At 40.6% G+C, this 22,426-nt stretch overlaps 1 protein-coding gene across 2 annotated transcripts in view; it reads right to left on the reverse strand.

Annotated features, from left to right (window-relative positions):
• Positions 1 to 22,426, reverse strand: part of lama2 (laminin, alpha 2) — a 224,728-nt gene that overhangs the window by 95,895 nt on the left and 106,407 nt on the right. For both annotated transcript variants that reach the window (XM_030721257.1, XM_030721256.1), the window contains exons 16-20: positions 20,001 to 20,212; positions 19,429 to 19,540; positions 16,268 to 16,381; positions 11,576 to 11,703; positions 6,823 to 6,909 (exon numbers count right to left, since the gene is read on the reverse strand). In XM_030721257.1, coding sequence (XP_030577117.1) covers positions 6,823 to 6,909; positions 11,576 to 11,703; positions 16,268 to 16,381; positions 19,429 to 19,540; positions 20,001 to 20,212 — 653 coding nt within the window. The remainder of the gene's footprint in view (positions 1 to 6,822; positions 6,910 to 11,575; positions 11,704 to 16,267; positions 16,382 to 19,428; positions 19,541 to 20,000; positions 20,213 to 22,426) is intronic.

Raw genomic sequence — 22,426 nt, forward strand, 5'->3', positions numbered from 1 at the left:
TCCAATCAAATAGACTCATCTAGTCACCTGCAATTATGGGAGTTGCTGACACAAATTTATAAACAGGCATAGAGTCACAAGGTGTTTAAACACCAACTTTAAACTGAAACTTAAATGAACCACCCCGCATTCCTTTATATTTTGCTAGGAAAACAGGAAATAGGTGCAGCAATTTACTGAAACGCGTACATACATACAAGACAAAAACAGAGTTTATACAATTCTAACAAGCTTGTCAAGCAAGTCAAAATTTGGTATGACCACCTTTATTCTTCAACACAGCCAGGACTCTCTTAGGCAAGCTTTCTTGTCTCTTTGTTGTCTGCCTTTTGTTCCATTCTCTGTCAAGACGATCCCACACTGCTTCAGTTGTGTTGAGGTCCAGGCTCTGGGGAAGCCAGTCCATGACTGATGTGTTCCATTGTGTGTTCTTCTATCCAGGCATGTTTTTTACTGCATTGGCAATGTGTTTGGTATCATTTTCATGCTGAAAAATGAAGCAGCTGCCAATCAGACACTTTCCAGATGGTACTGCGTGGTGTAACAAAATCTGGTTCTTTTCTGTGTTCATAATTCCATCAATTTTGGCAAGATCCCCAAATGAACTGAAATGCAGCCCCAGACCATGACAGAACCTTCACTGTGTTTTACACACAGACACTCACTGTTGTACCCCCTCTCCCGTCCTCCTCCTGTCAGATACTATTCATCTGCTGTAGATAGCTTTGTGGGCACTTCTTTTGTCCTCCATTTGTCCACTTTTTTGTCCACAGATTTTTCAAGGACACACTGGAGCCAAAGAGTAGGAGCTCTGTTGAGCCAAGCATTCCTTTAAGTTTAATAAGTAAGGAATTTCTTCACAAATAAAATTTTAACCATTAGAAATAAAATTATTCATACTAGCACATTCAACCATCTCACAGACATATTATCATGTACAACAACTGTCAATACTACTGATATTTAGACTCTCTCTCCAAGTGATCTTTTTGAGTTAAAATCAAGTTAGTTACTCCCTCCAAGCCATCAACATATCTATTAGATCCCATTCCTACAAGACTGCTCAAAGAAGTCCTACCTTTAATTAATGCTTTGATCTTAAATATAATCAGTCTAAGGTGGCAGTAATTAAACCATTACTTAAAAAACCATCACTTGACCCAGCTGTCTTAACTAATTACAGGCCAATCTCCAATCTCCTTTTCTCTCAAAAATTCTTGAAAGAGTAGTTGTAAAACAGCCAACTGATCATCTGCAGAGGAACGGTTTATTTAAAGAGCACTGCAGTGGTTTGAATAATCTCTATTTAATATACTCCAGTTTGTTTATGTAAATGGGGAGTCTTCTTTACACACTAAGGTTAATTATGGAGTTCCAAATGGTTCCATACTAGGACCAATTCTATTTACATTCCCTTAGGCAGTATTATTAGAAGGCACAGCATACATTTTCATTGTTATACAGATGATACCCAGCTTTATCTATGCAAGAAGCCAGATGACACTCACCAATTAGCTAAACTGCAGGTCTTAAAGACATAAAGACCTGGATGACCTCTATGGCATTACCTTGTCCTCCAGTAACACTGTGAGGAATCTTGGAGTCATTTTTGACCAGGATGTCCTTCACTGCACATATTAAACAAATATGTAGGACTGATTTCTTGCATTTGTGCAATATCTCTAAAATGTCTCAGAATGATGCTGAAAAACTAGTTCATTAATTTATTGCTTCTAGACTGGACTATTATAATTCATTACTATCAGGGAAAAACCCACTGAAAAGAATTCAGCTGATCCAAAATGCTGCAGCTAGAGTACTGACAGGGACTAGAAAGAGAGAGCATATTTCTCCCATTTTGGCATCTCTTCATTGGCTTTCTATTAGATACAAAATTGAATTTAAAATCCTTCTTCTCACATACAAGGTCTTGAATAAGGCTCCATCTTATTTTATATCCCTCATAATACCATGTCACCCTACAGTAATAGAGCACTTCACTCTCAGACTGCTGGCTTAATTGTGGTTCCTAGGATACTCCTACTGTAGGAGTAGAATGGGAGGCAGAGCCTTCAGTTTTCATGCCCCTCTTCTGTGGAACCAGCTTCCAGTTTGGATTCAGGAGACAGAGGACCTCTCTACTTTTAAGATTAGGCTATAAACTTTCTTTTATGATAAAGCTTAGAGTTAAGGCTGGATCAGGTAACCCTGAACCATCCCTTAGTTATGCTGCAATAGGCCTAGGCTGCTGGGGGCTTCCCATGATGCACTGAGTGTTTCTTCACTCACCTCTTTTCACTCTCTATGTGTTTATACACCACTATGCATTTAATCAATAGTTATTATTAATCTCTTTCTCTATTCTATGTGTCTCTATGTGTCTTTTGTCCTGTCTTTCGCCCCTCACCCCAACCAGTCACGACAGATGGCTGCCCCTCCCTGAGCCTACCCCTCCATCAAGTAATGTCCTTCCCAGATTCTTCGTTGCTGTTGTTCAGTTTTAAGTTGGACCCTGCAAGCCTTGGAAGGGGATCATTTTTTCCCCCAGCAACTTTCATCCTGGGATTTTTATTCTTACTTACACCAACACTGAGGCTTAATGTAAAATTACATTTCTTAACATTTAACATCAAATAAATAGTACATTAATATTAACCCTCACTTTAATCCCTCTGCATTCTAGATGAGACGGTGATCGATTAAAGTACATCATATCCATCAAATCAGCAGCTAGTTGGCAGCAAGTCACCTAACGTGACAAATGAAAAACCTTATCTGCAAGACCATTAACATCAGCACACACTGGCACACCCTAAATAGCACCCTGTGACTCAAAGTGTTTTAACCTACATTTGTTAAGCAGCTACAATAAAGAGCTTTCAGCTATATTCTAAATGACTGTTTATGGACAGGAAATTGAAAAGCAGAATCACTTAGCAGTGAGTGGATAGTCTATTAACATGGGCAGAATAGAGCAGCTTATTTTGTTAAAGCCCATAATACAGACAAATTGGCACATTACAATTAATTACTACAAACAACAACAAAAGCACTGTAGATAATGAAGTGTAATGGCAGGTAGTACATAGCAGGTATCAATTAGACTAATAGAACAAGAAACACCAACTGCTGATTACCTACTTAATGCTGTCATTAGTAATAAAATATTATTTCACATTACATCAGCTCCTGTGTGTTCTGAGACTGTGCAGCAACCAACAATGTCTCTATTCTCCCCTTTAGGGAACAGCAGCTCTCTATGTGACTGGAAACACCATATGGCATCAGAACTACACATACATGTGAATATGAAAATGTATACACAGATGCCTTCTGTATAATCAGCTGCAGATACATAAATGTACTGGCACACAGACTCCCCAAAATCAAACACCACCTTCCAAGTTTATACAAAGCAGCATCAATAAATGCGTCATGTTTTGCGAGCTTTATCCTTCTTTTGGATGAATTAAAACACACATTGCACCATGTGGTCACTCATTAATACATGGAAATGGGACTGGATTAGAAAGGTGGAGGAGTCAAATTGTATTGGTTGTGCCACCTTCCAGCACAAGGCCATATTGGAGAGTGGCAGGAAAGCAATGCGGTACAGATGCTACTCTGTGACAGACAGAGCTGGCAATGAGTCAGTTTACTTTCCAGTGGCATATGAGGCTTATAAAAAGACTCAAAGGCAGACAGAGAGATTCTGATGCAGACACCGTGGCGAGGCATGTATACTATGCAGGGAATTAAACTGAGGAGCCACGTCATCCAGCAGCAACAAATAGAAAAGGCTTGGGTAACTGCAACTGCAACTTATTATATTAGTCCCAGTGTTTGAGACTGAAATTGTTTATAAATGATGATTTATAGATACCCAATATAAATGAAAAAATAATGTTTTTTGTTTAATCAATTACTGTCATTAAGAAAAACATCTTTAGACCAAAAGTTTACAAAAGCTGAAGATTTAAACATGAATATACTGCAGCATTAGACACAGTGCTCAGTGCATACCAAGGTGTATATATTAATGCTACCTTCAATGGATTGGCATATGTTCCCATCGACAGAGCAACCCCCCCCCCCCCCCCCCCCCCAAAAAAAAGGGACAGCCGGGACCACATATGGACTATGTTTGGGTTTTTTAATTGTGCGTCATAGCCAATCCTATAGGATCCATGTTCAACTGCTGTTCACATGGAATCCATCTCCACTTTGACCTTCAGAGTTCTTGTTTGAATATTTGCTACTGCCACGATGATCTGTACCCCTAGCAGCTGCACTCGGCCCTTCTAGTCATCGCTAGACAGCAGTTCTTATTGCTGGAAATGGCCGGGTATGGGCCCAGTGCTGCAGCATCATCCATTTTCAGGGCTAGTTCCTAGATTGATGGGAGAGTTGTTATACACTCCTCAGTGGATTCCAACTTTCATGGCCACCATTCTAATGTCTAAATCAACCAACACCTTTTCTGGGGACTGATGAGTGTCGGCATCGGGTGCCTTAACCTTGCATTCAATTTATCCCACAGTGCCAGTCTTGCTTACCAAAAGTGGTCTATAGGGAAGCTTGTGTTCCAGACCCAGCTCCAAGCCAGCGAGCCAGGCTTCTTACCCATTTAAAGTTTGATAATTGATTGTGACTGTTTCAACACCAAGCCCTAATCATTCATTTTACCAAACTGTGAGATTTGAGTGCCAGCTATTCTGAGGGAAATGAAGAGCAGCACGATGGTACAATGGTTAGCACTGTTGCCTCACAGTAAGTCAACCAGTGAAATGGAGCCTTTCTGTGTGGCATTTGCTTGTTCTCCCCATACTTGCATAGATTCTCTCTGGGTACTCTGGCTTCCACCCACAGACTATAGACATGCAAGAGTAATCGGAAATTCTGAATTTAAGAAATCAGCATAAGCACAAGGTTCTGGTTGCAGAACCATGAATGAGCTCTTTGCCCTCTCAAGGATAATCAAGTGTGCATGGGAATTTGCCCATTCAGTCTACACGTGCTTTGTGAACTTGGAGAAGGCAGTCGACCACATTCCACAGGGTATCCAGCAGGGGGTGCTGCAGAAGTATGGGGTGTCTGGCCCGAGTTACAAGACATTCAATCCCTGTACAACTGCAACAAGAGCATGGTCCACATTGCTGGCAATAAGTCGAACCTGTTTCTGGTGGGTGTTGGGCTCGGCCAGGGTTGCCCTTTGTCACAGATTCTGTTCATAATTTTTATGGACAGAATTTCAAGGCATGGCCAATTGGTGGATGGCTTCTACCTTGGTGGCCTTAGAATCTTAGCTCTGCTTGTTTGCGGATGATGTACTCCTGTTGACTTCATCAGGTGGCAGCCTCCAGCTCACAGTGGAGCAGTTCGCAGCCAAGTATGAAGCAGCAGGTATGAGAATTATCACCTCTAAGTTTGAGGCCATAGATCTCAGGCAGAAAAGGTTGGAGCGCCCACTCTGGCTCAGGGATGAAATGCTGCCCCAAGTGGAGGAATTTAAGTATAGCGGGGTCTTTTTCACGAGTGAAGGAAGAGGGGAGTGGGAGCTTGACAGATGGAGTGGGGCTGCAGCTGCAGCAATCCGGACACTTTACCGGTCCATCGTGTTGAAGAGAAAGGTGAGCATAAAAGCAAAACTGTCAATTCACTGGTCAATCTATGTCCCTACCCTCAGCTATGGCAACAAGTTTTAGGCAGTGACTGAAAGAACAAGATCGCAGATACAAGAGGGAAAAATGAGCTTTCTTCAAAGGATGGCAAGCCTCTCCCTTAGAGATAAGGTGAAGAATGCAGCCATTTGAGAGGGGCTCAGAGTAGAGCAACATCAAAAGGAATCAGTTGAGGTGGTTCGAGGATCTGATTTGAGGATCTGACTAAGATGCCTCCTGGGGATGTCCTACTGAGAGGAGGCCCCCATGTAGACCCAGGACATGCTGGAGAGATTATATCTCTTAGCTGGCCTGGAAACACCTTGGTGTTCCCCCGTGTAAACTGGAGGAGGTAGCTGGGGAGAGTGAGGTCTGTGTTTCTCTGCGTAGGCTGCTGCCCCTGCAACCCAGCCCTGGATAAGTGGAAGAAAATGGATGGATGGATGGATGGATGGATGGATGGATGGATATACGAAAAGCAAACATCATGAAGAGTACCCTTAATAATTCATTAGAAGTTTAGAATTTCAACTATAGGCAGTTTTATTTTAATACAAAATAGTCCAAAGGTACTGTATTTGAGTCAGTCTGGGAGGTGAAATGTCTATATTTACTCAGTGTGTGTCAAATGACAGTATAGCCTGAAGTTTTAACAAGACTCACATCCAGAGAGAAGGATATCTCATTAGTTCTGCATTGCTAGCCCACACCTAATGGAACAAGAATGTCACTCAACTAATGAAATGAATGGACAATGAGACAGACTACTCAAAAAACAGTTAATGAGCAGTATTTTCTCTGTTTTCATTTAAAAATCAACCGATTATAACCTTGATTTACTTTCCAGACATTTTCAAAAAATTGAAAAATAAAAACACACAATGCTCTAGTACTCTTTGGCATCTATGCACATTTCACTGCACAAGAAATCACAGAGTTCAGCTAATGTTAATGCCACTATTTGGTCATGAAACATACTTTGTATTTAAAAGCTGGTTTAAATCCATTACACTAATGGATGTGTATTTCTGACAGTGACAAACTGCATTCACTAATAATGAACTTAGCTGGCCTTTAGTTCAACACTGAAAATTAGGCACTCAGTTAAGGCAGAGATGTGCACAACTTTTCACATTTTATCTGTGTTTTGACTGCATGTTACCTGTTGCATCGCGGTCCTGTGTAGCCAGGCCGACACTGGTCACACAGCAACTCCCTGTCTTCACTTAAGTGGCAGGTGGGACTGAAGCTACCATGGTTCCCAAGTTGAAGTTGTTGTGATTGAAGTTTTTGATGAATTTGGTAGCGTTGTCCGAGTGTGGCAAAAGGCAGGAGGAAGAAGAGAAGACAGAGGCGAGTTAAGGCCATTGTTTAACTCCTCATACACACACTCACACCTGTTTCTCTGCTTTCTCTTTCCAGTCCTTACATTCACACTTTGAATGACACATACACACACACAGTTAATTTCCTCTCTCTCTCTCTCTTGCACACACACGCACACAATCCTGATTGTGAAAACACTCTTCCTCCCTAAAAAGTGTAGCCTAAATGAACTGACAGAGAGACAAAGTAAAGTGATAGTCTCTTACCCTCGTTCTGTCACCCTCCCACTTCCAAAAACTATAGATAGTTCTGCTGGCTCGGGTTCCAGGCACCAGACTGACTCACTAGCTGACTGACTGGCTCATTAATTGTGAGCTGGCTCACTGAGTTACAAATAACATTTCTTTGGCCAGAGCATGCAGACAACAAAAACTGAAAAATAACACTTTTCTATGTAAAATGAAAGTAATTCATAGTTGTATAAGAAGAATTGCATAAACCAGCCATACTCATTATAGACACTGCATAAGTCCATGCTGCAACAGTGCTCTTTTTAAATGCTTCTTTTTGGGAGTGTTATGTGTTTGAATTGTAGGAATCTATACAATTCCTAGTGACACAATGAGACTATTGTGGCCAGTAGTAAGCGCCTTGAGACAACTGTTTGTTGTGATTTGGCGCTATATAAATAAAATGGACTTGAACTGAATTGAATATAAAAGATGGACCGAGCCACTGTGACACCACCTATTGGTTAGTAAATTTCCATTATAAAGCCTTGAACTGAACATTTGAAAGTTTTTTCTTTTATTAATAAATTGAAAGAGACAGACAAGCTGTTATCACCTTCAAAAGAAAGAAAACATAACAAAATCCTAGAAGTTAGTCACCAAACAAATGAGTAAGTTAAAGACTAAATCACCTAAAAACAACCTCCTCTCCAGAGAGCAGGAGTAAGCAGCCACAACACATAGCTCACAAACTGCATCACAAAGGCTCTCTGGCCTTAAGTACTCTGGCCAAATGGCTGAGTAGTGTCAACTGTACAAAAAGGGTGGCACCTAAGGCAGGAGAGATGGCAGGACCCAGATGACAGGACACACCCATACAGAAGGCCTTGCTAGGGCTGTAACACTGGCAAACAACTAATGATTGATAAATTACTATCCAATGAGCATATCCTGGCTGTTCCTTTCTGACTCTTAGAATGACCACAGTTTACACAAAACTTACTTTGTGTTTTTATCAGTATGATCTGAAACAAGTGACTGAGCCCATAAAATCACCAGAAAAGTATTTACTGAGGTCCCAGCGCAAGGACGCTGATGGTTGCAAGGAAGGAAACTGAGGAAGCTGACGTGTTTTTTGAATCACAGGAATCACCCAGTGGTGGCATTAAAGAGATGCAGGCTCAAGGCACCTCCATGTTGTCTTCAGATCCAGAAGCTAAGTCCATCTTTTATACTGTCTATGGACACAATAGCCACAAAAATGTGCCATGCTGTACAAAGATAAAACAATCAGACAACAAGCAACAGCAAAAAGACAGTAAAGCACATCTAAATATCAGTCAGCCACAATTTTAAAACCACCTGCCTAATACTGGAGATCACCCTCATGCCGCAAACAGCTCAGACCTCTGTGCCTCTGTTATTGTCGTCTGACTATAGAACACTTGCAGTGGATACTCTTGGTTCTGTCAACTGTAAGGTGGGGGGTCCCCATAGATTGGGCTCTTGTGTTTCTCAAGCCTTTTCGGATCAGTTTTTGCAGCGTGCTTCATTACTCTGATGAGGGAGGCTGCTGCAGTTTTGAAGTGCTATTGCCATGGGCAGGATATGCTGGGTCTGCAGCTATACCTAGGAAGGCAGTATGTGTAAAATTAACATCCCCATGAATGTTTTCCAGCAGAATATTGTAGTGAAATGAGATGATCCCTGCTATTTACTTCACCTGACAGCCAGTGGTTTTAATGCTGTAGCTGAACAGTTGCACAACCAGAAATGGAAAATGGGACTGAAACTGGCAGAAACTAAGGCAGAAGAAAGTCAAGGGTAGATGTGCTGTTATATCTTGCCTGAAGCTGGATCTACAGTATTCTCATATTATATCAAAAAAAAAAAATAAATCTGAAATGTGTATATCACTTTATTTAAGACACCACCAGAAATTATTTGGGAAAGGCCTCTGTCAAGGCAGCAAAGTCATCTTTCTACTAAAACAACACCTTTAAACCTGATAAACTGATTATTATCAAGAGCAAAAAACAAATAATAATAACACTTTTCTTTAAAAACTGATTTTCTTCCAAGTAGTCTTTATAATAATTTTAGGAAGGATTTAGCACAGTTTTGTAGGATTGGTGGTGATAAATGTTTAGTAAAACATAAATATGAAGGTAAAGCTCTTCAAAAAAAAAAAAAAATTGTCCTTGGCAGTTAGATAATTAAATGTAGGAATAAATGAAAAAGAACAGCACACTCTAACTAAACTGTTTTTTATTGATTGGGTGTAAATCACCAGTCTTCTCCCCCTGTTGACATTAATCACTTTATCAGATTTTCATAAGACCTCAGACATTACAGACAAGTGGAACAATCTAACTAGCTATTTTAGAGAATACAAGGGACTGCATGGCTATTTTGAGGGGGGTTAAAGGCATGGCTTCTCAAAGCTATTATTACTGTCAGGGTGGTGCAGAGGGCTGAGGTGAGAGAGAGTTGTGTCTTACTTTAGCTCTTAGAGTTTTGGCTATGACATGTCACGGCTGCATGAGAATTTGCAGCTGCTGCTGCCTGTGTGCCCGTCCATGTATCCATGCCAGTACCACAAAGCATCTCACACTGGTCATTTAGAAAATCTGCAGCTCAATAATATAGATATAGCTATATATAACTATTTTTAACTGTCTGAAGCTAATTATTTTTCATGTTGACAACAAACTAACTGCATAATACATTTTACTATTTTTGCCGTTATTAAATTGGACTTTGTGCTTGCATTATGCATCTCTGGACCACTTCTAGTGCTACTATTAATCATATATATTTCTCTGTGGAAGTCCCATTCTGCCTTTGTGACTTAACTGTGGACCTCAAACTAAGCAAATTCAGCTTCAGTATCATACTAACCCTTCTTTCATGTCAAGACTCATCATAGAAGATGATGGCTGGCTCTGTGACTCAGAGACCAAACAGGAGTTTTCAGTCAAAAAGTCTGCAGTGCACAAGTCTAAAGGTGGCACATCAAATCAGAAGCACGAGTAGGAGCATGCTCATTATTTTTTTGACAGGGTTGTGCCCTGTGAATTTGTCCCCCATGATCAGACTTTCAACAACCAGCTCTACAGACACATTCTGAGGGAGGGCACTCAACTGAAATGGCCCAAACTATGCCAAAGTGTGCTAGAGTACAGCACATTTTTGGCCACACCAACACACCTTCACTCACCACCCATCCTGATAGCAAGATCTCCCTTATTCACTGATATAAAATTCAAGTTGAAGTGTTGCCTTTCTGACACACTGGAAGAGTGAATTCAGCATGCACTGCAGAGGCACAAGTGTCAGGATACATAATTGGACTTCCAGGGAGAAACTTAATAATAGCAGTTGCTCTGAACTGGTTCAGAGATGTATGAGAAGGAAACCTTGAAGGAGAGATAATCCAAATTTATACCAGGTGATGGTTTTGATTATTATTGGCTGGAGTTCTGGAACTTTATTACTGCACCTTGTAAAAATATCTTTCTGGAAAAAGTAGCTGGACAACAGAACAAACTATTCAATTCTGTCATCTATCATTCTTCCCAAATGAACCAGGTGAGAAGTGAGACATGTATCCCCGTACTATGTGTCTTAACTTGGCTCCTTTTTAAAAACTCACAGCAGACTGTGGCATTTAAATTCTTGTTGTGCAATAATTTGTAAACTTTGTCAACACATGTGGTCACATAGGGAGCTTTCACTGCAGCGCACTGAGTTCAATTTAATGACTGCATGTAACCAAGCAATGTGCCTACCTCTAGAAAACATATCAATGTGCATGTTTTTTAATAGCTGTGGTTACAAAGGTCTTCGTGTCTGATAGTATTTTTGCATCCCTTTGGAAAATAGCTGTGTGGTAAAATCTGAGCATCTGTCATTTAAGTCTGTGATGTAGACACAGCATGAGTAGCTTTCCATAAGAGAGAAAAATAATGCTAAAGGGTTTTCAGTCCCTTTATGACTTGTGGGAGGTTTGCATTTTCTACTGTGTTAAATCTCCTAGCAGAAATTATGTTGATTCTAACAGCGACAATGACATTTCCACCCACAGGGATAATGTTTCTCCACTTATATTGATGAGTCTACCTGTGGTGATGATATTTCCATTAATGTCATTACAATTATAGTCCCACCGAGAATGATAAAAGTCTAGTTGTGGCGATAACCTCTGAAGACCACAAAAAACATGGTGAGTGTGTCAGGAAGAGATGGGAGATTATTAAGAGGGACCGCAGAGTCAGGTGGGTCAACAGTGATAGATTGAGGCATTTGATTAAATTGTGCTGCCCTGGCTGCATTAACCCCGGGGTCTTCAGAACCTACTTGTTGCTAGGAATATTGAGCGGGCAGGCACAGGGTTGACAGTCCGAAGGTGTCCCACGGGTGGCGTTGCCATAGTAACCTGGTAGGCAGGTGTCACAGTAGGGGCCGGCGGTGTTGTGGGAGCAGTCCTGGGGGAGAAAGATGGGTTAAAGTTCATTTGAATCAGGAGAGCAAGTCAATTCTTTGGCAATTTCTCAGAGGATTCAATTTCAAGGAAGAGTGTAAGCAGTTCTGCAATGATAAAAAATATATGAACAAATTTGTGTTATTGTTCTGTTGAGTCTTTTAAGGAGGGAAAGAACAAATGAGACCCATTTTTTTATTGTCAAGTAAGAAGGAATTGTCTTGAGTTTTTAGTTTTTTAGCTGTGCACATTAAACACATCTGCAGACCGACTCTGCATCATTTCCAACATAGTCTAAAATGCCAAACACAGAAAAACACCATGTGAATACTGAACCATACATATGCAGCTAATAGCTTGTATTTAAGGATACTAACATTTAAGTTGGAACTGAAAAAAAAAGTAAAAAACAAGGAGCTTAGAACAGACCTACTTTATTTTAGTGTATTACCTCCGACAAGGAGTTTATGTTTTTGGTAGCATGTGCATGAAAATTTGGCATGGACATCAGCTCAGAGAAAACAAAGCTGATTACCACCAGTGGAAACGCAATTACAATAAAGATAACAGCAAAGGGCCAAGAATTCGAGACAGTGAACCCATCCAGCCGAGGAAGGCTCACAAACAGAAGTACTCTCTAGAGCTGCCCAGACATCAAGCAGCCAAGCTTAAACCAATTCTGAGAGACAAGAATATCAGTCTTTAAGTCACGCTGAACTATCCATATCCATCTTCCTGTACACCTAAGAATCATGGACTCTGACAGCAGAATTGCAGAGACAAATCCAAGCAGTCAAGATGAGATGCTAGAGAATCATACTCAGCGTCTTACCTGGATCACATCACTAATTGACATTGTAATAGATTACTGGTAAAGTCATCTGGCAAGGAACAGTTAAGGGCAGCAGAAGAAAAAGTGTGCTGACAGCATCACAGAATGGACCCAAAAGACCTTTGCAGAAACTGAGGCAATAGCACACGACCATCAAAAAACTGGTGTCCATGTCAGCACAGCGCCTACATGACCACAACCGGCCAAGGAGCTGGTAAGTAAGCAATAAGCTGCCATTCTGTCTATGAATGCAATTTCCCCATTTGTGGGACTAATAAAGGCATTCTTGATTCTTGATTCTTGATGAACAAGATAGCTCAAAAAGTTTAGAATGAATTCTGATAAGACTTCGTAGGGCTGTGTAGTGGGATCATGTTAATATTCTATTAAGATTTGCCATACATCTACCAAGGTCTTCAATTTCAACTTAATGATTTATTAGTTGAAAAAAAAATCATATAAAGATTTAAATGTCACATTTCACCTCTGACCTCTTCTTTCAAGGTCAATAAATTGCTCTGAAGGTCAAACCGATAGTAATGCTTTATAGGGCTATTATCAATGACAACAGGTTTTTAGACCGACAAGAACATGTTGGCATGGGATACTTTTTGAGTATAGTTGATTAATTTTTAGTATGGCTTTGTTATGTACATTTCAGTAACAGGTTATTATAATATAAGTGCATAATTTGAATACATGTACAATGTTCCTGAATAAGTAGTTTTTTGGAAAACAAAAACTTGTGATCAAACAATGTAAGAATTACAAAAGAGAACAGGAAATTGCTCAACAGAAGCCCAACATCATGAGTGAATATGCTGCTCATGTATTGGTACAATGCACACCTCTACTGAAAGATGATAAAACATTTGTCCTGCAAAATTGTGAAGGCTGCAAATTATGTAGCTATGGGCCAGGTTTACTGTCAGTACAAAACACTCTTTGGAATTAAAAATCTACTGTCAGAATTTACTGAAGAGACACAGTCCCAGACACCAGATTATTTCTAATGGGAGCCTTGGCCTTCGTATATCAAAACACAGCCACTCTCCTTTGACTGCCTCTTTCTGATCTGAATTGAGAAGCTGTTTCCAGAGAGAAGTGAAAGTGTAAAACCTATGCTTGTACTGTAAACCTTCCACCCCATCAGCACTTTTTTGCAAATGTGGTATCCCACTAATATTCCCGCTGTTGTAAAACACCGCAACATTTGCCTCATTTTCACTACATGCTGGTTTCTCCCCAACCAATAGAAATATTTTACACCTACCCACAAGTTACAAGGAACACTTTTTAACCAGAGAATTGACTTTTTAATCAAGTCAATTAAACTTTTGGGATATTGATCTAATGGAATTAACAACAGGTGCACTTTTCCAGGTGAAGGCAACTGATGTTTTTTCCCTCCTTATCTTTTCTAGCAGGGGCAATACTGGACCCAACAGAATTTTCACAGGTATTCCAACTCCTCCAGGATGCCACATCAATATGTGACATTACCAAAGGTTTGCTGTGCCTCCCAGCACAGTCTCAAGAGTATGGAGAAGATTCCAGAAGACAGGCAGTTACTCTAGGATCTTCTACAACAGGACCGTAGAAGATCCTTAGCCCATCAACACATCCGGTATCTGTTTCTTTGTGCAAAGAGGAACAGGCTGAGCACTGCCAGAGCTCCTGGTCTGAATGCCTCTGACCAAACAATCAGAAACAGACTTCATGAGGGTGGCTTGAGGACCCGAAGCCCTCTGTGGTCACTGTCCTGAACCCTGAACTGTGCAGCCAATTGGCAGGGTCCACTACTGGCGCCCTGTGCTTTTTACAGACAAGAGCACGTTCATCCTGAGCACATGGGACAGATGTAAAAGGGACTGGAGAAGCTGTGGGGAACATTATGCTTTCTGCAACATCGTTCAGCACGACCAGTTTTGGTGGTGGATCAGTGATGGGCTGGAGAGGCATTTTCATGGAAGGATGCACAGACCTCTACAGAGTAGGCAACAGCACCCTGACTGCCACTAGGTATTGGGGTGAAATCCTTGGACCCATTGTCAGACCCTACGCTTATGCAGTGGTCCTGGGTTCCCCCTGGTGCACGACAATGCACAGCCTCACGTGGTGAGAGTATGCAGGTAGTTTCCTGGAAGACTGTCCAGGAGCTCAGTGATGGTCCAGATCTGGGAGGAGATTCTCCAGGACACTATCCATCATCTCATCAGGAGAATATATCTGATGTGTTTAAATTTTGGAGCAGTGAACTGAATAAAACTAAAGTCTCCAACATGGAGAACATAAAATAAAAACATGAAGACTTAAGTTTCTTACTTTTTTAAAGGGAAAAACTGTGTGGTTTCCATAGAAGGTGTAATCACTTTTTTTTTTTAGCCAACATCTTGGCTGTTTTCATATGTCCAGCTAGAGGACCAGTTGTAGTTTTGTGCAAGTGTGTGTCACTTTATTCCATATCATTTCTTTCTCAGCTCAAATGTCACAATTGCTGCAACACAACTTGACACATACACAGTGTTTTAACCTGTATAACCATGGCATCATTCAGTCATTCAACCTGAGTCGGAAATCAAAATCCTCAGAAAAGAGGTGTGTTTGTGTGCAGCTCTGTCTGCCACTCACTGTGTATGAATATGTATACAGAGGTTGTTTATGTGCATGTCTGTGAGTGAGTTGACATCAAATTGTCTTCTCCTGTGTGTGTGTGTGTGTGTGTGTGTGTGTGTGTGTGTGTGTGTGTGTGTGTGTGTGTGTGTGTGTGTGTGTGTGTGTGTGTGTGTGTGTGTGTGAGAGAAAAAGAAAGAGCCTCTCTGCCTGTCTGTCTGTCTTTTTCTGTGTGTCGGCCTCCCTCTGACACATCCCAGCATCCTCCTCATCTATAATGAAACATAACATGGCAATACAAAACTCATAGTCTATGTCTGTGTGAGTGGGTGGTTGTGTGTGGTGTGTGTATAGTGGTGTGTGTATGTGTTACCGTAACTGACAGCTTAACCCTAAGGATATGTGCAGACTGGGGTGTGTGCATGTGTGCAGATGTGCATAAGAAGGGAAATATGCAGTGTATAGTTGTCTCACACTCCAATTCCTGCACTGACCACTAGATGGCAAATTCAGGGAGACTTCAAGTAATCAAAAAAAAATCTCTGTGTATGCATAAAAGTCAATGTACATTTTCCATCTTAAGTCATGCAACTTGTGGTATGGTGAGGGTAAATCAAAGGGATCACTTTAATTTTAAACCTCTCACACTCAGCTAACTCAACTAATTTTGGAAGATTTTCTGCAGTTCCACAAGTTGACATACACAATACATGTAATCCATGATTTCCAGATTAATGATTTAACTCCCTTAATTACTGATTTTAAAAAAGTGAATGCTGTTAATAAAAGCAGTGTAAATAAAAAAATACTGAACTCATTACTGATGACCCATTATTACATTTTAATGATGATAAATGGGTTAGAGCTCTGAGTTGAAAAGGAGATGATACAAATAAGTTATAGAGTACAAGACACAAAAGCAATATTCTGACTGAAAATAATAAAAATATTAATAAAATTAAATCCACCAGTTTCAGAAAGATATCTTTGTTGTGTTATCTTCTAACATTCAATGTGTTAAGAACGGTTCTTAACACATTTCCATTTAAACAAAAAAGGACAGAATAAACCAAATGACCAAACAGAGAAACAGGCGACATAATTCACCTACTAAGTTACTTACCAGGCAATGTCCTGTAACATCATGGCACAGTGTTGTGTGTCCATGGCAGCGACAACGTTCACACACCCCATTATACAGATTCCCATTTACTCTCCGAAAACCAATAACACACACCTGAAACACACATGAACACAAAGTTAGAAAAACACAGAAAGCCAGATGGAGTCGTCTGTCTTCAAGTTGCTGTACTGTGGGAGTAATTACATGGTGATCCTCTAATTAGCACCTCAAGTGTGTGTGTATTTCTGTGTGCAACACTTTGCTTTTTTTTTTATTTACGCGCATGTCTGACTTTCACAAACATGATGCTGACAGGTAAACAGCAGCACATCAGCTACATTCAGAAGCTAAACAGTAATTTGATCTTATTGTTTTCAGTTTTCTTTAAATCAAATAATTCAAATCTCATGAAACAAATTTACGATCAGAAAAAATTCTGTCAGCATCAGAATAAATTTATGCTCAGGAATAATATGTTTGGCTGTTTTAGACTAGTTAAAATCTATCTATCTATGTAAGGAAAAGTATAAAGGTGCACAAGATGAGAATCGGCAACTGTTGGAATGCGACTACACATGTCCCAGTGAAAGAGGATGTGGGACCTTGGACTCTTCGACACCCAGCATCCAGACTGACATCAAAACAACTAGTGGCTCAGTGTTCCAACATCCACAAGAAGCAAGTGCTATTGCAAGTAGAGCTTGAGAGGTACAAGCTGGAAACCTGGACTCCACAGGCCAATTATCAAGACTACGTGACGTAACCTCTGAAACTCTACTAGAAGAAGCGAATGCAGCACTACAGACAATCCCTACTTCAAACATCACTGAAACCAAGAGCTAGAGGCTAAGATCAAGCAGCACGGAGGGAAGTTAGCCAGCTATCAGCACTGCAGAAAGGTGTGATGAAGAAAGGGGTGCCTAAGAAGTACAACAAGCTGTCCATACCTGAGGCTTAGAAACTGCCAAGAAGAGACTCACAGCCTTGGCTAACTGCTTGAAGAGATATACCAGAGAGATAGAGGCCAGGAGAATAAGCCAGATGTTCTCTACTGAACCATCGAAGGTGTACTCTCAGTGGCAGGGGAACAATATGAGAACAGCACCCCCACCAAGGCTGGAGACAGAGCAATACTGGAAGAGGATATGGGAGAAGAATGCAACACACAACACCAATGCTCAGTGGCTAGTGGATTTAAGAGCAGACCACAGCTGCGCCTGGCAGCACAAATGAACCAGCTGCTAGAGGTTGAGACCCCCAAAGTGGCTGACTGAAGGCTGGATGGTCCTGATTCCCAAGGATCCCCAGAAGGGACCGGTTTCATCTAACTTAACCCATAACCTGCCTCAGCACAACATGGAAACTCCTGTCAGGCATCATAGCAGATAACATGAACAGGAACATAGCTCATTACATGACCGAGGCCCAGAAAGGAATTGGCAGAAATACCAGGGGAGCAAAACACAAGCTACTGGTAGATAGAGCAGTCACTCGAGAGTGTAAGACCAGACTGACCAACCCGATTACAAGAAAACCTATGCTTCAAAACCACACACTTGGATCCCAGAATGCCAAGAACTTTACAAGATCAACATGACCCTAAGGGCCTTCATCAGGAACTCAATGGCAATGTGGAGAACAACACTAGAGGCCAACTTCAACCCAATTGCACGAGTCACCATCAAGTGCAGGATTTACCAGGGAGATTCTCTGTCCCCCCCATGCTGTTCTGTATAGGCCTGAACCCCCTCAACCAGATCATCGACAAGATTGGCTACAGATACAGACTACGGCAAACATCAAACTGAAGCAATTTCTACATCTCTTTTATTAGGCTGTGGGCAAGTAAGTGTTAATGTTGAAATGGATCCAGTTTAAAGTTTCAGAGCTCTAAAGTCACCTTAGAAATAAACAACAGCACTCAGCCAGAAAATAGTTCACTGGAATTAAAATGTTTTTTTTACTGCTCTATTTTACTTACTTGTATATTTTTATGTTCTTTATAGATTTTTAATCACCATTTGATAATGGCTCTGGAGTAGGTGGCACTCATAGGGATCATTTTCTATGGAGAAAGTCACGTGACCCATGAAAGGCCCTTTTAGATGGGTCAGATGCTGCACACCCCATCCATGTGAACGTGCAGGGGAAACCGTGGATTAACTTAGAGACTTGATAACCCACTTCGTGTGACCATTTATTCTGATCACCAATATCTGGGTAAGTAAATCCAGATACCCTGGGTATGTTTAACTTGCTTCATAGTATAGTGCACAGGTTGTGTTTACGGGCAGGCCTTCCTCCTACCTCTGGGGCAGTCTGGGTTCCCACTCAGCAGCAGGCAAACTGTTTTGCCAGATAGTCTGCTACTGTTCAGTGTCCCCCCCCCCCAACACACACACACACACACACAAAAAAAGGTTCTACGCAACCTTATGTCAATATTGGACAGATATTTTCCACTGTTTTTTAGCAACTTTCTCAGGGAGAAATTAACCCAACTACAACTTCGCAATTTTTGGATGCTCTGCAGAAACCTTCAAACATCCACCTAATTTCCCACATTACACTGTATCCAGGAATGCTGTTTGGCAAGAAACTTGTTCTTTTTAATTTGGATGTGTACCTCTCCACCCTACCTTTGCACACTGGGATTAATGAGATGCTATTTCTTATACAAACAAAGAATGCCAACTAAATATTCAGGGTCCATTAAGCAGAATGTGGTTAAAAGTAAATTGACTGGTATTTAGTGCTTTTCATGAATTTGAGCACTCAAAACACTTTCTTACTATATGCTTCATTCATGCATTCCCACACATAATGCTTATGTGCTTATTTTAATGCCTAAGCACTCTTTTTAACCTAATGTTCACACACTCACACTCTGATAGTGAGTGGTTGAGTGCAATTTGGAGTTCAGCATCTTGCTCGAAGGACACTTCGACATGGAGGTTGGAGGAGCCACGGGATCGAACCGCCGACCTTCCAATTAGTAGACGACCTGCTCTACCTCCTGCGCATGAGAATGTGAACGGTTGTCTATATTTATGCCCTGCAGCACGTACCCCGCCCTGTGACAACTGGCATAAGCTCCACTCTGACCACGACCCTAAAATGGGATGAGCAGCTAAGAAAATGGATGGATTGTGTGTATTTACCTCACAGGAAGTTCCAGCATATCCAAGAGGACAAGAACACATTTCTACAGCCGAAGCGCTCTTCTCTCCTCTGGCAGTGGGATTTGCTACTTCCATAGAAAATGAATGGAGTCTACACAAAGAGGGCGCAGAAACACACACACACAAAAATATCAAAGTAAAAACATGCAGCACATCGGGAGTATGTCTGCCCTCACAGTTAAACATACAATTGTGTATAAACAGGGCAGTTTTGCTGATAAGTCTTTCAGAGTTTTTATGAGCCGAGTTCGTTCTCTCAGGCAGATTTTATTCTCAGACAGCAATAAGCTTCACCTATAAAACCACCATCTTTATGTTTAGGTTACACAAGGTTAAAGCAGGGATGTTCACAGGCTCTAAGAAAGAGCTGCCTCAGAGTCTTCGTTCTGGATGAAGCATTTTGTTTCATACAGCTAATACAAACTAAAAGCCTCTGATTTTAGTTATTTTAATATTGTGCTTTTGGGTATATTATGTGCTTATTATGTTATATTGACACAAATAATGCGCAGAGGTTATACTACAGAATGTGTACATGTTTTTGTTCCCACCTGTAAACAGCGCTGGGTTCTGTGCTGTAAGAGGCCCGCACCATCACACTAGTCACATTTGCCAACACAGACAAGAAATCTCTCCGACTAATTGGTTGCGCCGTCTCTGAAACCCGGAAGTTCTCTGGAAGGAGAACCATGTGACTGGTGCTCCGTGAGGATGGGTAGACAGGCTCACCAAACCTTTTGTAATTAATCTTCATCCCTTCTCCCTGGTAGAGAAAAAAAATGCAATTTTAAGTTTTAATTCCATAAATCTAAATGGTCGCTGTTCCCTCTTTCACTTTTATTATAGGATTTTCATATGCATTCATAACTTATCTAAAAAAAAAAAAAAAAAGAGAGTGTGAAAGATGTGTCATTAGGTAATGAGCTGCAGCTTATATTGACATATTGAATGGACTAAATGCAAAGTGAATTGAGCCCAGGCCTGGTATCTGACTATCTCTTGTTGAGAAAAGATCAATGGCATGTAGTGGCTAACACAGAGTGACAACTACTTATGGAGGGAGGGGGGGGGGGGAGAGAGAGAGAGAGAGAGAGAGAGAGAGAGAAAGCTTACCATGCCAATAAACCATTAAATAAAACTAAATTCAAGAAGGGAGGTGGAGGAGTCATAAAGATGGAGAAACCGGCAGCAGGGCCAAGCGATGCACAAAATGAAAGGGTGGCAAAACATACAGCAAAGAGGCAGAATAGCAGGATCATCTCACTTCTATCTACTACTAAAAAAATGAATTCAGTTAACAAACTGCATTAAATCCATTCCATAAAATGACAAAACCGTAACCATTATGTCATTTCAACTATTTATACTTTTAAATAACAAAATTCAACAGACCCAGTCTCTATGGGGATGGGGTTTGGGGGGGGGGGGGGGGGGGGTGCAGAGTGCAGAGAGGTAGCAAACATACAGGGAAACACAATATGCAAGTCAAAAACAGAGTTCATACATTTCTAGCCAGTATGAAAGTCAATATTTGGTATATGATTATTCTTCAACACAGCCTGAACTCTCTTACGCAGCTTTCCTGTCATTTCTTCAAGTAGTCTTCAGGAATAGTTGTCCAGGCTTTCTGATGGACAAAAGCTCTGCAAAGTTCTTCTTTGGATGTTGGCTTCTTTCTGTTCTATTCTGTCAAGATACTCTAGACAATATACTCTATAATTTTCTATTAAGAGTGCACAATGGATCAAAATCTGACAGCACTTTTCTGCATTCATTATTTCATGATGACAATTCAAACCAAATTTGGATTCATGACTCCATAAGACCTGTCCTGGGTCAGGTCTTTGCTGGATTTTTTACCCCTTATTTTTTTAAGGACATTCAGATACTGTTTCATCCGCTGTCTTCATCTGATAGTTTTTTTGGGGCCTATCACTTCTTCTTTTGTCCTCTGTTTATCCGGTTTTCTCCATTTTTAAGTGATCTTTGGTGATCACCTAGTTGGTATAAAAATGCCATTTTATGTTTTTCAAACTGTTATCTTTGGCATTTTTCATAGATTCAACTAAAGAATGGGAACAGTTCATGTTTTTGCGACAGGCTGCTAGTAACAGTGCCTAAAGACATAATTTAAAATATGTCCTTAGTCAAGTTGTCCATTATGTGTAGACACACAACCCTGGTTCATCCCTTGAGTTAGGTGCCTTTTTTTTATGTTTGGATGATTCATAGGTGAATGTTTAGTGACATAACAAATGAAAAGATTCTTCTGGAAATGGTCAGGTACAAGAAAAATCCGCCAATGTCCAAAGAAAAACTTTGAAAGACCTTCAGAAACCCTGGAGAAATATTGCTCACCACTTTAAAAATTTTTGGCTACTTAGAAGCAATATATAAAAAAATGAGAGGTAGCTCAAAACCTTTGCACAGAACAGTAGTTCTGTGTTCCACCATTCTTTTCTTTATGTCCTTAAGTCTGGTTTAGATGTTTCTTGAAATAACACCTTGTCTGATAATTCAAAATACACTGTTTTCCATTTATTTAAAATTAAACAGGAATGTAGAAAGAATCCGAGTCCTGATTGTTGTTATTTCTGTCATCATCGGAGTCTTGGTATTTACATTCTTTTAACTGTGCTTAAAGTAGACTGACTGAGTGGCATAGATTGAGAGAAAGACACACAAAACAACAAAGCCATGCAGCATACGGAGAGATATTATCTATTCAGATCCAACAACAACAAGTTGCTTCCTGCATTGCCGCAAAACTGAGCAACAAAAAATATTACACTTGATGCAGATATGCAGAGTAAACAGCAGGCAAACAAAAAGAAGGAACAAAACGAGACAAAGGCTTGTAAGAGAGACAGTGAAGAGGGAGAAAGCTGGCTGACAGTGTGTAGGTGGTTCATTATTGTCATCATTTGGAGAGGCTTTTTGTTGACAACAAGACCGACACTTGTCCTCCTCTCCTTCC

Source organism: Archocentrus centrarchus, chromosome 24 (genome assembly GCF_007364275.1).
Source record: "Archocentrus centrarchus isolate MPI-CPG fArcCen1 chromosome 24, fArcCen1, whole genome shotgun sequence".
Lineage (NCBI taxonomy): Eukaryota > Metazoa > Chordata > Actinopteri > Cichliformes > Cichlidae > Archocentrus > Archocentrus centrarchus.